At 35.5% G+C, this 17,239-nt stretch overlaps 1 protein-coding gene across 1 annotated transcript in view; it reads right to left on the reverse strand.

The window, feature by feature from the left end:
- tefu (Serine/threonine-protein kinase tefu) overlaps positions 1–17,239 on the reverse strand; it is a 57,068-nt gene that overhangs the window by 1,944 nt on the left and 37,885 nt on the right. Inside the window, exons 19-33 of the mRNA XM_089636349.1 lie at positions 16,725–17,020; positions 15,990–16,194; positions 15,190–15,451; positions 13,376–13,654; positions 12,173–12,280; positions 10,296–10,531; positions 9,103–9,222; positions 6,675–6,779; positions 6,395–6,556; positions 5,858–5,964; positions 3,364–3,480; positions 1,622–1,923; positions 1,259–1,365; positions 641–755; positions 65–228 (exon numbers count right to left, since the gene is read on the reverse strand). Coding sequence (XP_089492475.1) covers positions 65–228; positions 641–755; positions 1,259–1,365; positions 1,622–1,923; positions 3,364–3,480; positions 5,858–5,964; positions 6,395–6,556; positions 6,675–6,779; positions 9,103–9,222; positions 10,296–10,531; positions 12,173–12,280; positions 13,376–13,654; positions 15,190–15,451; positions 15,990–16,194; positions 16,725–17,020 — 2,685 coding nt within the window. The remainder of the gene's footprint in view (positions 1–64; positions 229–640; positions 756–1,258; positions 1,366–1,621; positions 1,924–3,363; positions 3,481–5,857; positions 5,965–6,394; positions 6,557–6,674; positions 6,780–9,102; positions 9,223–10,295; positions 10,532–12,172; positions 12,281–13,375; positions 13,655–15,189; positions 15,452–15,989; positions 16,195–16,724; positions 17,021–17,239) is intronic.

Genomic DNA, 17,239 nt, shown 5'->3' on the forward strand with positions numbered 1-17,239 from the left:
TATCTACTGGTAACACACTTAAAAAAATATAAAGTAGATGCAATAACTAATAAATGTATTTTACCAGTATTATAGTTGGTGAGCGAGGGCGTGGGCAGATCCTGCTTGCTGTAGGCCTGCAGGGGGCTGATGGTCCACATGTACAGCGGGTCGCACAGCAGCACCTCCAGGATGGTCAGGAGCGTCTCCTGATTGGCTCTCAACACGTCCATTGTCTTTTCACAGGACCTGGAAATAAAAAAGTTGGCAATTTATATGAGTACCACACAATAGTTATAACTCCAAACTGCTCCCAACTGACCGTGGCACTATGGCATCCCTAATTTTAGCATACTGAGGCTGAAGAGAGTGGGGTAGGGAATGAGATAGGGAAGAGGAAGGTTGGGAAGTACCTGACTGTTCAGATCTTGTTACCAAACATGACTAAAGCCATTTCAAGCATCTTTTCAAATCTGAATGGTGGTTGAGTATCTAACAGTAAATTGACAATATTTTTAAAATGAATGAATAAATAGTGTGTTGAAATGGTAAGCCAATGTCTTAATTGTGCAGGTCATTGATGAAGGGTTATTTTTTCACATACATGTGGAGGGTAAGGAGTGAACACGCAACCCGTGGTGTAGGAGAGAGTTACAGTTACCTTCTGAAGACCCCTTCGACTCCAGCCAGACCCATCCCGGCCACCATGTCTTGGGTCAAGCGGAATGGGACAGTCTCCGGAGTAGGTTGGACTCGGCCTTGTTCGAATGCTATACCTGAAATCATAAGACATATTCAGAACTGCCTTTATTGATTATTATTAAGTTACTATTACATACATAGTAACTAGGGTTTGCAATCCCGCAATCCTGCAGAATTTCAGAAATATTTTACCGGGATTTGCAGGATTAAATAAATACTAAATTTACGCTACAAACATGCCAATGTAGGACAGTCCCACTGTTAATGTGAAAGCAGAGAGAGCCTTTTCCGTTGCTGGCTTGCGGTGCACAAATGTCCACTTGCATATGGGTGACAGGACTCTCCACAGTCTATGTTTGTGTCGATCTTATTTTATAATATATTACTATCAAAGATAATTATTGATACCAAATGGTACGAATGTTTCAGAAATGGAATGGTTATTTTGATTTTTCCGGCTGACCCTGCCTCCTACCAAAATCAGTTTGTTCGCATCATCCATTCTCCTATTTGCCAGACTTTACATGACTGTTTTTATTAAACAACTAAATATGTACATAAAAGGAATACGGCTTACCAAAATCAATGTGTATCACTTCTGCTGTTGATTTATCAATGAGGATATTTTGTACATGTCGATCTCCCAATCCGAGGATATAACCTATCATGGATGAAGTTGCGACACTGAAAAAACATTCAAAAGATGTAGCATAATACAAAATATGTACCATAATACAAAAAATGTAGCAGAAGGTAAAAAAAGTTGTGCAAATTTCATGACTTGTTTTTCAAAATTTCATCATTTGAAACGTTTATTAGTAAAACACACTTTGAGAAGCATAGGTCTTTCTAGAAATAAAAATTTCAGACAGAAAGAACACTGGAGCTGATTTGCTACTTCAACAGATTTCTGTAAAAAATAACAATTTAAAATCAATACCTGTGAGTATATGCCAGCCTTCTCTCGTACCATACGGCCGGCAGCAGAAAATTCTCAAAGAAAAAGTGATGAAAGACTGGCTTCATGCCTGCCAGGATGCTCTTGAACACGTTCAGCTTCACCTCGTTGCTGGCAGTGCGCTTGTCCGTCATCATCTTGCGGGCGTCGCGCGACGTGATGTCGCGGGGGCGCAGGCGCGCGTGGTAGCCCCCCGAGCCATCGCCGCCCACCAGCAGGCGGCCCAGCGGCTCTGTGCCCTCGCACCACTCTATGACGCCAGAGCGACGGGATAGTGCCACCACCTGGAGGATTGATTGATACATTGCTAAAATGATTAATTCATTCATGAAATGATTGATTCATTAATTACATGATTGATTAATTAATTACACGATTGATTCATTAATTACATGATTGATTAATTAATTACACAATTGATTCACTAATTACATGATTGCATATGTTAAATTGTCTTTGTATTGTAATTACTTGAGTTGAGTATTATTGTTTAGGAGTATCCAAATATATATATATATATATTTATTCTTCTATCTCTATTTTGTACAAATATATTGTAATTTTTCACAATACATACGCTTTAGTGATACAGTTGTCAAATTAACCTACTTACAGTGGAAGTTTAGCGGGTTTGACAGTGAAGAATAAAAAAAAATCATCAATTGCTGATTGTTTCATCAATTGCTGATTGTTTCATCAATTACACAAATGATTGATGAATTAATTATTTATCAAATTGCAAATGATCAATTATTTCATTTATAATAAGATTGATTCATTGATGAATTGATTATTGACGTAGATTCTTGGTTATATGTATCCATAACAACTCTCTTCACAAGAACCGCCAACAAAATTAAACAACATTATACAGCTTATTGTATTCCTACATAATATTTTTAATTTTAAAAACATGTTAAGAAAATCAATCTAAATATATTAATTTGGTTGATAATAATTTATTGCGGACACATGCTTTGCTTCCCGCACGCCTGTTATGACCGCTACGAACCGAGGTTCATACCATTCCGGGAGATAGAGTTAAACGCCCCGCTTGGGAACGCTCATTTTGTATGAAGCTCCTACCGTACAACGCTAAACCGTCATACCACACAAAATGTAGCGAAAAATTTCCGCTGGACGTGCAGCGTGCGGCGCGAAGATGACATGAAGTTTGAACAATATAGTAATTGACCTACCGTTTGAACAATATAGTAATAATATTTCTCTTGTAAAATGCAATCATGTGTCAACGTTTATTACGAAATTATTAGTTTTTTGTTTGTTTTACAGTTAAAAAGTAACCTTTTGTTTATGTGCATTTTTTGTCACTTATTGCAAACTTCACACCAAAGCTCATTAGCTCAGTAAACACCCGTGCCGCAAAGTGAAATGTTGTTAATTATTGTGTTATTATCAGATCTGTTATACAGAATTATTCTGGTATCTCTATTCTTATATAATTATAATAATCTCTTCATGTAATAAAACTCTTTTAAAATTAGTGACGTAATAATGAATGTGGAGTACATATATAATAAAAGGGTCGAAGAATAGATCTTCTCTATAAATAGGTAAGATACCCACACTTGCATAAATTAAATAACGTTTTTGATGAATTGATCATTGACGTAGATTCTTGGTTAGATGCATCCATCACAACTCTCAACCATTGTCATGTAGAAGAGTTGCAGTTGAGTTCACCGATAGAACAAAAATCTTACTTTGTAGGTTCGTATAAGCAGACGTCTTCTTCGGGTCTGTTGATTTGAAGCCAGCAGATGATTGACTATGATGAAAACTTGCTGCATCACGGCATCTTGTCGAATGTCATCTTCTCCCTGATGAGAAAGATATTAATAAAGTGGCAGTCTTTGAGACCTACAGAATCTCACAATGGCTTCGTGCTTGATAAGATTCTCGAGCGATATGTGAAAATGATTTACATTAACCCTTTTCTTCCTGACGGTACAAATTTGTACCTGTTGATTTCCTGCCTAAAATCTATGCCGCATTATCGTCTATACCTTTGCTAAGCCTGACGATACTTTCTAGTACCGTCTAGCTAGCCAATAACAGCAAAGTATTTGACATACGGCGATTTGGCGCCAAGTAGGGCAAATAATAAGTCTTCGCAACGACGACCGTAATGCGTGGTGACGTGCTGTTGTTTTAGAAAATATTTAAAAATAGTTATTACTTGGTAAGTGCCATTATTGTTTATTACACTTGGAAATTAAGGTTTTGTTTATGTAGTGAATGTGTTTTTAGTGCATAATTCTAGTTATTAGTGTTTGAATAACTCGAAAAATCGTTAAGGACTAATAAGTACCGTCAGTAACTTCTTGTTATACTTTATTTGTTTGAGACATGAGTGAAATTTATTATTTTTATATCGAACAAGTCCACGAATGCATATGAGACAACAATTTTTTTTATTTATTTTTTGATTTACTAGATTCTTATATGCCTTGAAGAGGTGAATCATTTAAATTTACTGAATTTAAAGTTAATGTTCTTTATACAAATAGATATTTTATTAGTTTTCATTGATGATATTCTGGATATAATTATATATCAAAGTAACTTATATGCAGTCCAACATGATAAGGTCCTCAACCTAAAAAAGGAAGAACTGATGGCTTTTATTGGAATGAACTTTTACATGGCCTACAATACTAGACCTTCATGGACAGATCATTTTTCGTCGGCCCCTGATTTGAACAATCCTTTGGTAAGCAAGACCATGCCCAGAGATAGATTTGCAATTATTTTGTCCAACCTCCATTGCAATGATAACTCTCAACTGCTTCCTAACTGCAAAGACAAACTATACAAAATCAGACCTATAGTTGATGCTTTGAACAAACAATTTCAAGGGTGCTACCACGGAACGAGAGAAGTGAGTGTTGATGAATCAATGATAAAATTCAAGGGAAGGTCAGTCTTGAAACAATATCTTCCGATGAAACCAATAAAGAGAGGCTATAAGCTATGGTGTCTGGCTGACCAAAGAGGTTTTATAAAAAAATTCATGATTTATCAAGGAAAAGACGAAGTAATGAATGCAAAATTTTCCGATTGCACTTTAGGAGAAAGAGTGGTTTTGGAATTGACAGAATCTGACTGGGGGAAGGATAAAGTAGTTTACTTCGACAATTTTTTTACATCGGTAGCTCTACTGGAGAAACTGAAGACTGAAAGAACTTACGGATGTGGAACAATGAGGGTTAATCGTAAGGGTGTACCCAACAATCTTTTAGCTGACTCTAAATTGAAACGTGGAGAATGTGACTATCGATTTTCTAGTTTGGGCATCGGGTTTTGGAAATGGAAGGACAACAAAGTCGTAAACATTGCTTCGAATTTTCATGGCAACGAAGAAGAAACTGTAACTCGCAAAGAAAAAAATGGATCCAAATCGACAGTATCTTGTCCAAAATCTATCAAAGACTACAACTTTTACATGGGCAGTGTAGATACAGCTGACAGATTGAGGGCCTTGTACTGTGTAGACCGAAAGTCTCCAAAATGGTGGCACAGATTGTTTTGGGGAGTTCTGGATATAGCTTTTGTAAATGCATATGTTGTTCATGGGCTGATACTTGAAAAGACTTCTGTAAAAGAGTTTAGACGGTCAGTTGCACAAGGATTGATGACAAAAAAAGATCTTGAAAAGAAAAAAAGGTTATCGAGGGAAAACCAACCCAGCCCTGGCCCATCTAAAAGGCGCAAAGCAAACTATTCGACATTGAAAGATGTTAGGTTGGGTAACAGAGGCATACACTGGCCTACTTTTGTAGAAAACAGAGGCAGATGCGAAGTATGCAGCATCAAGAAGATACAGTCAAAGCCTCACTCAAAATGTTCTCACTGCAATGTATTCTTATGTCTAAATGAAAAGAAAAACTGCTTTACTGAATACCACGAGATTCATTTTTAATTATTTATAACTATTAATATTTATTTAACGATTTAATTAGTTTAAAAAAAAAAAACCTATGTTTTAAAAGTTCCTATTATACACATTACTATGATACACAAAGTTCCTGACGGTACAAATTAGTCCAGGTCACAGTAATAATACCTAGAATGCAAATAAAAATCTAAAAAAAATTTATGTGTTTCCTTTACAACATATTATTAAGAATCTCATATAAAACCATTAATTTTGTACTTTTTTCTCATAGCCGTTAGGAAAGGGTTAATAAAACTCACCTTGAGCAGCATAGGCCTTTCTATGCCATCGGATCCTCTGCAGGATAATTTCTTAGGAACATTTACTCCCCCGACAAGCATAAATTTTTCCGAGAATGATACAACAGCTAGAAAAATTGTACATTCATTATAATTTCATATCTAATGATTTGAGATTTTCATGGCCAATAATATATTGTGATTATTTTGTCGTATTGCGCTTCATCCTTCTTTAGCCAATGTTTCGGACAGCGTTACATTGACCATCACCAGGGCAAAAGAAGAGATGTAGATTGTGGTGAAGTGTGTGTTTATGTATGTAGAAGTGATATCTTGTTGAGCGTCAATCCCCTTGTGGTTGGTATTTAAGTATAAAAATTAGTGAAATTGATGTGGTTTTCGGCGTTTAGTTTTGGTGTAATTGTCAATTTACACATTTGCCCTGATGATGGACACTGTAATGAGTCAACAATGTTGACTAAAAAAGGAGGAACAACCCAAAACTTTTTCACAACAAGTCAACACAATGCTTCACTTCACTATAATGTTGTAACTTACTGGGAATGTCATCATATTTGCCGTTCTTTTTCACAGGAAGGGTCACAGTTGGTACGAGAGTTAGATTAAGCAGTTTCATTTTTTTAATCGGTTCAGATTTCGGAACAGGCTGCTCAGCGGGTTTTGCATTTTGTACTTTAAAATTTGCCAAACTTATTAAAGCTAAAAGTAAAATATATTCCTAGGTTCAGTTAACAATAATATATATTTTATGTACTTATAATTTAGCTGAAGTAAAATATGATAAGCACAATATAATTTTTTAAAAGTTGTACAATACCAATGTTAAGTAAGTCTGTTTGCTGGATGATGCTGGTTAGATTGGCATTTCCTTTTCTGGAAACCGAATCAAGCATTTTCTTGGCTGTCGCAATGTACGGCTCTTCTAAAATCATAACATGAATACAGTAGAACCTCGTTAATTCGAAATCCAGCGGACATCAAAAATCAAATTTCGAATTAACGAATTCCCACGTAATTCGAAATTTTATGAAAAAAAAAAAAAAAAAAAAACGCCGAAAATCGATTTTCTCGGCCGCCTCTTCAAATCCGGGTGGTATTTTAGTTGTAAATTCGTATTAATACCAATTATTTCTTTATTTTCGCGGTCGATTACCGTAGCGGCCGGCCCTTTAAATTCAGATATTCGCAATAAATTCGGGAAAATGCTATATATTTACGCGTAAATCGAGATTTCGCTGCCGATTTCGGTCGCGGCCTACCCTTTAAATTGAGATATTCGTAAAAATACGATTTATTTCAGCGTAAATCGAGATTTCGCGGTAATTTTCCATCGCAACCGGCCCTTTATTTCAAATATCTGAATTTGAATTCGTAAAAATACGATATATTTCCGCGTAAAACGAGAATTCGCGGCCGTATTCCGTCGCGGCCGGCTCTTCAAATTCAGATATTCGAAATAAATTCGTAAAAATATGATATATTTCCGCGTAAATCGAATTTTGTCTGCAGTTTTTTGTCGCGGCCGGCCTTTTAAGTTCAGATATGTGAAGTAAATTCGTAAAAATATGTCATATTTCGGGGCATGGATCGAAATTTTTCGGCCGATTTCCGTCGCGCCGTATTTTTTCAACTCGGATATTCGAAGTAAAGTTAGTAAAAATACGATATATTTCCGCGTTAATTGAAATTTCGCGTCCGATTTCCGTCGCGGTGATGAAATACAATATATTTACGCGTAAATCGAAATTACGCGGCCGAGTTTCGTCGCGGCCGACCCTTTAAATTCAGATATTTGGCGTAAACTCGTAAAACTACTACATATATCCGCGTAAAATGTATTTTCTCGGCCCTTTAAACTCGGATATTCGAAATAAATTTGAAAAAATACGACATTGCAGTGTAAATCGATTCAGATTTACAAAATAATAATACTAATTAGGACGATGTATAACCACGTAAAAATACATTTTTAGGCGTTTTACCGCCACGGCTGACTTTTAGATTCAGATTTACGAAATATTATGATTTATTTTCGCAAAAATCAATTTTTTTAGAATTACACGAACAAATTTTCGTGCGCGGACAAAATTAAATTTCGAATTACGAATTAACGAATTTCGAATTAAAAAAAATTTTGTATGAAAAAATTTTTCAGCGGAAATTTTTTTTGCGAAAATTTCGAATTACGCGTTTTTTCGAATTATCGGGGTTCGAATTAACGGGGTTCTACTGTATAAGTACAATACATAGACATATGAATATTAGTAGACCTGCCCTAAGTGATTAAAAGCGTATTATCCCCACTCCCCATACCGGTTCCATTGAGCCGGCTGGGCTCGCATATGGCCTCAAGTGAAATTTGAAAACGTGACGTCATCATTCTTGTGCGAACTATGGTCGAGGCATCATCGGTTCATTTTACGAAATAACACGGCAAAATGTTGACTTGTACTATGAAAACTTGTAAAAATAGATGTGAAAAAGAGAATAAACCCAATTGTCGTATTACATTCCATATATAAGCATTATTTTACTTTATTTTAAGCATATTCACATCGTATAATATGAATCAGTTGTTACTATCACATCGAGAAACGTCTGGACGCGAAACACAAAGCTGGTGGGTTGCTGGGAAGTAAATTATGAACATTTATAAAAGTGTCTTAACTAAATACTCTGAAACTAACTACGACTCTGCAAACAGAAGAAATTTACTTTGCCGAATTTGGACTTCGCAAATTAGTTCATAACGTGGCGAGTAATTTGCGCTCCCATGTAAAAATGTCTATTCATTCAAAGGCAGATTTTACTTTTAAGAACTAAATGGTGATATTATAATGCGAGATGCCTATTTACTGTCAGATTGATTTATTGACGAATCACAGTCAGCTTAACCCCCTTCGTTCTTCAACAGTTGATTTTACCCCTCGCCATTATCTTCTCGTCTATTAATTCCTATGTCTGTGGTACAATAGAACGCAACTAACCCATCGCCACATTGACAGGTTAAAGCCAAGACAATGTATCTCCACTATTTGCCGAAAATAAGTTAGAAACTAGACGACTGAGGAGAATCCAATTTTTAGGGTAAATGCACTACCCCATTCCAATTGTTCAAATTCTGTGAAACAACTGACCCTTAGAGTATCTTCCACTCTGGAAGAAGTGCCAATTGCGCATGCATGAGACCAGGCTCAATAATACCGTATATAAATCAAAAAATATTGAGTAAAATTGATGTTTACCATTGTTGGAAGTTTGTGACCTCTTTGTAGTCTTGCAGAGCAACTCTGCATCCTTGTTGGAGTTCTTCAAGGCCAGGACTACGGGCAGCGTATGGTGGGGGTGCTCAATAAGACACCGTTCTGTAATTATTATTATCATTGGAATTGAATTTATTATATATTTTAACTCGGGCTTCACAGCTCATCGATTCTTTTTCAGAAAGGGAGCAGAAAAAGATCTTATAAAAGTGGTTACTGCATCACAAATACATGGTAACCTCTAACTAAAAAAACTTGACATTGGACAAAAACGGGCTATCTGCTTATGAGTTAATATATGCTGTACCTTAATGGACGGATTACAATATTTGAACTTTTTTTTTATAAAACCTATAAATACGGGATAAACAACGAAATATAGATCGATTCATTGGCTTTAAGCCGCAGTAAGCAGTTTATACGTTTCCGAATTGATATTCGTATTTTGGTACACGCAAACACTTGCAAAATAATCAAAACCTAAAAATAATAATAGTAATAATGGCATTTAAAAACGTAACAATGGATGCCGCAGGTATTTGATCTCAAATGTTCAATATATGCAATATACTTCTAAGGAGATAGATGCCGATAAATTAGATTATTATTACTACTACTATGCAAAAGGGGGCAACTGTTAGCCGACGCTTTTTATGAATTAAAATGGATTTATTTTGAACTTCCCGCAATCCGCTAATATGAGTAGTCACTAGATTGATTAAGCTTCTATCGAACACCAAGAGATGTCACTACTATTCCTGTCACGGAACATTCTAGATAAGTATTCTAGATAGTTTTACATCATGTAGTCTGCATTTAGACGTCATTTTAAAGTGTTTTCTAAAAATTGAACATCTGTTCACTTGTTACCGATTGCGTTTTTTAAGGTCTGTGACTATAAACATGTCCAGTAGGCCAAATACAACAGAAGGAATAGTAATATTCAATATTAATTTAATTTCACGTGTTATAAATTTTACGATTTAAATAAAAAGTTGTAAAACTCAAAAATACGGGATAGACAGTAAAATATAGGTGGATTCATTTGATTTAAACAAAAGAGAGTAGTTTATATGTTTCCATATTAATATTAGGAGGTATGATTTTTGGAACAAGCGCAGCTAATCCAAAACCCGAACGCCTGAAAATCTCTATCGCTCAGGTGCTTAACATACCCATTAAATTGTAGATAATCTGCTGATACGGTTTCCCATTTACGCTGTTAATCCGCGGGGCCAGCTGCGGAATGACAGGCAGGAACTTCCTGGAGGGGATGCACTTGAAGAAGTCGGCCAGTGACTTCTCCGAGTCGCCTTCCAGTACCAAAGAGGGATTGTCCAGCCACAGGGAGATGACACGGAACACACACAGATTGTTCTCCTCACCGTCGGACAGGGAAGACAGGTAGCATCTGTATAGTAAAACATCATAACAATATTATATTGCTGGTACGAAAGAAAAATTTCACAACTCACAATGGACTTCAAAAATGCAAGAAAAAATTACTTAAATTTGAAGTTTCGTTACAAAAAAAATTTAGTCTAAAAAAAATATGAAAATAAATCTATAAAAACTGTAAAGTCAAGTTACTCGTAATTATCATCTTTTTATTGTATTTGGAGTTAGTTCCTATAACATTTTGCATTAAACTAAAACTGTCTCTGGCCGAAAATAAAGGGCCTACGCGAATTTCTTTAATTTGTTTTAAATCACTATATCAAAATAATTAAAACATTTTAATAAAAAATTCTACTTAGTAACTCAGCATACCCAAGCTATAAAAGAACTAAACGAAAATCCTATATTATTTGAAATGCAACTCAATTAACCTTGTAATATGTTTATTACGGTCCGCCTATCAGTATTTGCCCATACCTGCTTTCTTTAAATACGCCCGACATCTCTCGCTCGCTTGCACATAGGAGTTGAGTGGGTGCAGAACAGAGATAGAGATTCGAATCGGGTTTCACGGTTATAAAAACCCTCATTCCAGGAATTGAATTATGATGATAACAAATAATATATTATCCTTTTATTGAAATATTGGTGTAAACGAGAGGCACGAAGCTAAATATAAAAAGAAGACTTGCATTATGATTCAAGATTTATGTACATATAGTTGGGACCTTTACAAAGAGATAGGTATATAATATTCATATAAAAACATTGATTAATTACGTCTTTTCTGCCATTGAAATGAGGCCGGCGCAAAAGGTAGAACTACCCTTCCCGCCGATAAGCATCAATCGACCGAACGGGTAGAACTAACTTTCCCGGCCGGAGTGTGTTAATTATATTTTTGTTTTAAATACATTCATTCTGCAGACTTTCATTTCATCATACATCTTTAATCCTTTATACATTAAGCAATTCTTCGATTCTGTTTTCCTCATATGTGGCAATCTAATTATATTTACATTTCTGGTTTTATAATTATATAGTTTTAAAAATGAGCTCTGTAGTGTTCATATTTAATTTATTTTTCTTAGTCTTCTAAGAAAATTGACTTTTTTTGAAACCTTCTCTAGCACATATTCAAAGTTTGCTGTGAAATTTAGTTTTGAATCCAATATTACACCTAGGTATTTGGTTTCATATACGTTTTCTATTTTTTCATCAATGATTATCATTTTATTATATTTTGTTTTCTCTAGGTTCGGTTTCATCTTATTTATTTTCAGCCATTTTGCTACATTTTGAAGGTCTTCTCATAATTTTGCAATATTTATGGTTTTAATGATATCATTTATGTAAATTGTGAATGGGCAATAAAAATGGTCTCTATGGTGGAAGTTTAAAACATAAGTTGATTAATATAATAATTACTTTTAATAGTTGAACTAGCATTACTAATTTGAATAGTAACTTGAATCAGAAATTTCAACTTTTCGATCTGTGACATTGTTCTTCCAGACCACCAACACACACATATTTTCGTTTTTAAGTATATATTTATTCAATACGGACCTACCACAGAGAAATCTGTTGTAACAACCCTTTCTACATTTATGAAAAAGAGGGAAGTATGCCATTGAATTCCATGTTTTTGTACCTGATAGCTAGTTGGAGATAGTGATCCCTTTCTGATTGAGTGTTGGAAATTTCTATTTCGTCAATGTTGCCTTGTCCATCGTTGAAAAAAAGAGCTTTTCTCTCATCCCTACAAAAAGTCACAAAATACAAATAGTTTAGTATAATAATAAATCATGTAGTAAAAATCTGTATAAAAAAATTATGTAATTGTATTAGTAGAATCATAATGTGTATAATAGAAAAGCGTAAGAGCATTACAAATAATATTGCATAAAACCATACGAGTACACATCGCAGTTGCGCATGAAAATATGTGCCAAATTTCAACAAAATATTTTTTTAACCCAAAAATTAAAAAAAAAAGGAATCGGGCCCAATTTCGGATATGTGCATAAGTTTAACCGTTATCGCACAAAACTCATTCAAACATGAACCTCATAAAACATCTGGGTGTATACAAAACAATATGTATATTACTATATATCGCAAATATACAAAACTGGGAAGTTTTTTGCTTCCTCAGTAAAATTTGGCAAAACTTAGCCGATTTTACAAACGCAACGACGATGTGCATCAGGCAGTCAGAGCTGAAATGGCGCAAGTCCCAAAATGTCGAGCTGAGTTAAGGTTGCTTAAAATGGAATTATCCATGTTCAGTAACTAGATCTGGATATTCGGGCATTTTCCAAACCTTCCTCTTCCCCTACGCACTTCACAAAACCTCACAACATAGCCCAAACTGGGGATGCCATAGTCCCACAGAATTCAAAGTGTTTTATTTTTATTATCTAGCCTCTTCTAGTTGATGAAACATATCACTTAAAGCCCTATCTAGTTGATGAAACATATCACTTAAAGCCCCATCTAGTTGATGAAACATATCACTTAAAGCCCCATCTAGTTGATGAAACATATCACTTAAAGCCCCATCTAGTTGATGAAACATATCACTTAAAGCCCCATCTAGTTGATGAAACATATCACTTAAAGCCCCATCTAGTTGATGAAACATATCACTTAAAGCCCCATCTAGTTGATGAAAAATATCACTTAAAGACCTATCTAGTTGATGAAACATATCACTTAAAGCCCCATCTAGTTGATGAAACATATCACTTAAAGACCTATCTAGTTGATGAAACATATCACTTAAAGCCACATCATCATTTAGGCATTTGTGAGTTACACCACTTCTGCGCTGACCCTCTTATATTTAGAATACCTTGACAGTTCACTAGCTTGATGCTTTTCTTTCAACGAAACGGCTGTATCTTTACACCTCTCCATACACTTGATCTTGTTAACAAAGGCCGCTGACTTGATGTACGTGTCCATCTGTTTGTATTCTCCATCGGAAAACCTTGCTATGGTAAGGTAGGCATCTATCTTAGCCGGCATGTCTCCATTAGCTCCCAAAATCTCCAAAGATTTGTTCAGATAGTTATCCAAAATATCCATCGCACTTTCGCTACGTGTTTCAACCATCCAAGAACCATACAATCTGAAAGAGAAGAATCACATACAACTAAATTCAGTATGAGTAGTTAGGAAATATATACATATCTAAAGATTGTTGAAAATTATGGCTGGATGAATCTTAACTAGTAAAAAAAAAAAAAACAGAAAATTTGATTTCATGTCCCACTAAAAAGAGGTACACGGTGAACTCTGGCGATGGGCCGTCAAAGGGAGGAGATATTCGATAAAGGCGACAATAAGTTAAAGCCTGGTTTATCGGCAGTCCAAGATTAAGCTTCAGTTTTTTAGTATGCTCAAGGAATTTTTGTTTGTATTTACTTTAAAAAGCGAAAAATAATCAACAAAGTTTATTGTTGGAATGATTGCGAAAATTTAAAAGATGCAAAATCTTTTCAATCACGACAGAGCACCTGATCATTCATCGACACAAGCAGACGACAAAATATATTCTTTTGAAATCCAATTGATTTTCCATACCACACAGACCACTCCTCCTCTGAATTTTATCCACTCCCACAATCTGATTACGCTAATGCCTGTACAGTTCCGGATTGTTGTAATTGAATTGTCGCCCTCTGTTATTTTCAAAAAGAACCGTTGAAGTTTTCAAACAGCATGATGAGAAAATTTCAAAAACAAATAAAAAGATAAATGTTTTTATAAAAATTTGCAAATCAATTTTACAAACCGAATTTTTCGATTTTCCAAATTTTTTAAATTAAAAAAATAAATAACCAAAATGGAAAACTTCACATAAAATCATAAAATAAATGTTTTTATAAAAATTTCCCAACATGGAAAATTCCCAAAAATATGATAAATATTTCTATAAAACATTTCCCCACAGGTATTATTTGAGATTTTCACATATTTTAGTGATTTGTTTTTGGGGTATTATGTCGTGTTGCGCTACCTCCTTCTTTAGCCAACGTTTCGGACAGCATTGCAGTGTCCATCATCAGGGCAGATGTGTAATGATTACACACAGCTTATTTTCTGAGATTAAATTATCTGATTTTCTTGGAAGAATTTTTTTTTATGAAATTTCAAAAACTTATATATATAATCAAAAAGATAAATTATAGATACAACTTTTAAAAAATTTCTCAACTTTTCAAATTTTTTAATAAACACAGTAAGTTGTACGGGAGATAAGTATTGTTTTTTAATATTAAACATTTAAGCATGGACGTAACATTTTTTTTCATGTCCTGCACCTATTGTTTTCCCATATTCATAATTTTTTTGAAAAGGTCCCTTCAAAAATGACAGATAGAGGTTTTGCTGCACACAAAGTTAATACAAGGAGAAATGTTACAATATAATAATAATTTAAATTATGGATAAAAATTAATGGTAATTTAAAAAATTACAGCTATGAAAAAAATAGGGCACAAAAACAATAGATGGAGTTCACGACTTCTGCCACATCAATACAAAACATTACTTGCGTTACTGACAAAAATCATTAAGACTTGATCATTGGCCATTATGGTTATGGAGGAGAAACACGAATTTTATTTAAACTCCCCACGCAAGTGTGGCACAGATAATTACCTGAGGGCATTAGCATGCAGCAGACTATCCCCACCGCTTTCGTTGGTGATGAGGCTCTTTACGAGGTGCAGGGCCACGTCCCGGTGGCCTCCGCACCAGGCGGCCCGGCCCTCCGCCATGCGGATGAGTCCGCTCAGCTTGGCCACCAGGGCCAGCTCCTCGCCACTGGCCGAGGGCAGGCGCAGGAGGGCCGCGGCGGAGCGAGAGGCGTCGCTGATCCAGCGGGTAGCGGCTTGCACCCAGCCATGGGATAGGGCCAGCTCTGGAATGGTGATCATTACATGTACCTGATAATATTTACAGGGATACTTATTGTGCTAAAAGTGCTTGTATATTGTGTTGGGCATAAAAGGCATTCTGCGAGCTATGCGAAAAGAGGAAATATCTGGTTACGGAGAAACCAATTCCAAATATTTTTCATCTGACTTATTCCGAACTTAAGCAATTGTTGACAAGCGATTATGGTTCATTTAAGTATGCTACCAACAGGTTTGAAAGTATAAAAACCCTCGAAAAGATAATCCTGGATGCTGTTGCCATATAGCAATTCTGGCACAAGACAGGTAAAATGTACGGACAGGTAAATATACGGTAGCATCTCCGGCACACCAGGGGTCAACATTAAATTGTTTCTGAAAAGGGTTAACTTACTGATGTTATTATTGGTGTCAAAAAATTTGTCCAAATTAGGACACATTTTAGGTAAATGAACCATTGAATCCAGAGTTTTTTTATAATGTAATTTAATCATTTGTTTGGTGCAAACAAAGAAGTTCTAGAAAGCTGCCTGTATAGTAAACCTGCGTATTGCAGCTGTAGCTCTGCAACTGAGAGCTGCAGCCCTGCCCCAGAAGAATGTTTAGAGAGGTTTTCCAAGATGACCACCCTCTGCGCTAGGATCGGCTCCACGTGCTTGAAATCACTGAACGGCAGAATACTCTTGGTGGACCAGCTGACTAATAAACCACCATAGTTTTCTTCGTCATTTTTCCTTACTGCTTTCACCTGGAAATGACATTATTTATTATTGTTACGGCCTTTAACAAACCCTTTTCCTTGTGTTGGTTTCCACTCCAATGATATCTTAACTAAAACTAACTAACTAATTATGCTGAGAGAGGCAGAGAGGTGAAGATCACCACACAGCATTGCTTCATTCACATTCAAATATCATCTCATACTCTTCTGTTCACTTTTTACATGACTTGAATCAAGTATTTGATTCACATAACCGGGCCACATCCTCCTTGGACGTCCCTTCTTCTACCAGTAACTTCCGCACAATCTAAACATCCCTTTCTTAATCTTGACAACTACGCTTACATCAGTCTCGCATTCTATCCAGATCTGCACGTTTTTGACGAGGTCATACAAAGTTTTACTACATACGCCTTAGAAAACTCATTTCCACAGCATTCAAGTCTGCTTTCATAACAATACAGCAGATTATCTGTTACACCCCACCAGAAATTCTCAAATTATTTCATTTTTTAAGCTTAGCAACTTAATTTAATGTAATAAAAAAAAATACCAACTGCCACAAAATGTTCAATCTCCTGCAGAATTTGTAACTTTGTTGATAGCTCATAGGCGCTTTGACAACTTTCCAGGCTACTTTTCATGCAGTAAGAGGCGACATATTGCCTCGCTTCCCGTAGAGCACTGTTCGAGGAGAGGTCCGCACTGTTAAAGTTCCTGGTGATTGAATCCTTCAGAGAAATGTACTGGTATGCCGGCCAATAGATTTCAGATTGAATGTTTATTCCAGAATCTGAGCACTTTTGCGTTTTTGATTTGAGATATGCGGAATCTACTTGAAGACTCCAGTTACCTGAGAACATTAAAGGCAATTATTATTATGTACATACAATAAACACTGAAGAGATCAAACGATAAAAATGTAAATGTGTGCCCGAAGTAAACTCAATTTTACCTCACTTCTGGTAAAATTGACAAACATTTTCGAATATCGAATTTCTTTCCTCAACAGTCAATTTCATTGACCTCTTTGGGGCCTAGGAGTCGAAACGTAATCAGTTTTATTTTAAAT

The sequence above is a fragment of the Hesperophylax consimilis genome, chromosome 10 (assembly GCF_061612785.1).
Source record: "Hesperophylax consimilis isolate HC1 chromosome 10, BYU_Hcon_1.0, whole genome shotgun sequence".
NCBI classification, from domain to species: domain Eukaryota; kingdom Metazoa; phylum Arthropoda; class Insecta; order Trichoptera; family Limnephilidae; genus Hesperophylax; species Hesperophylax consimilis.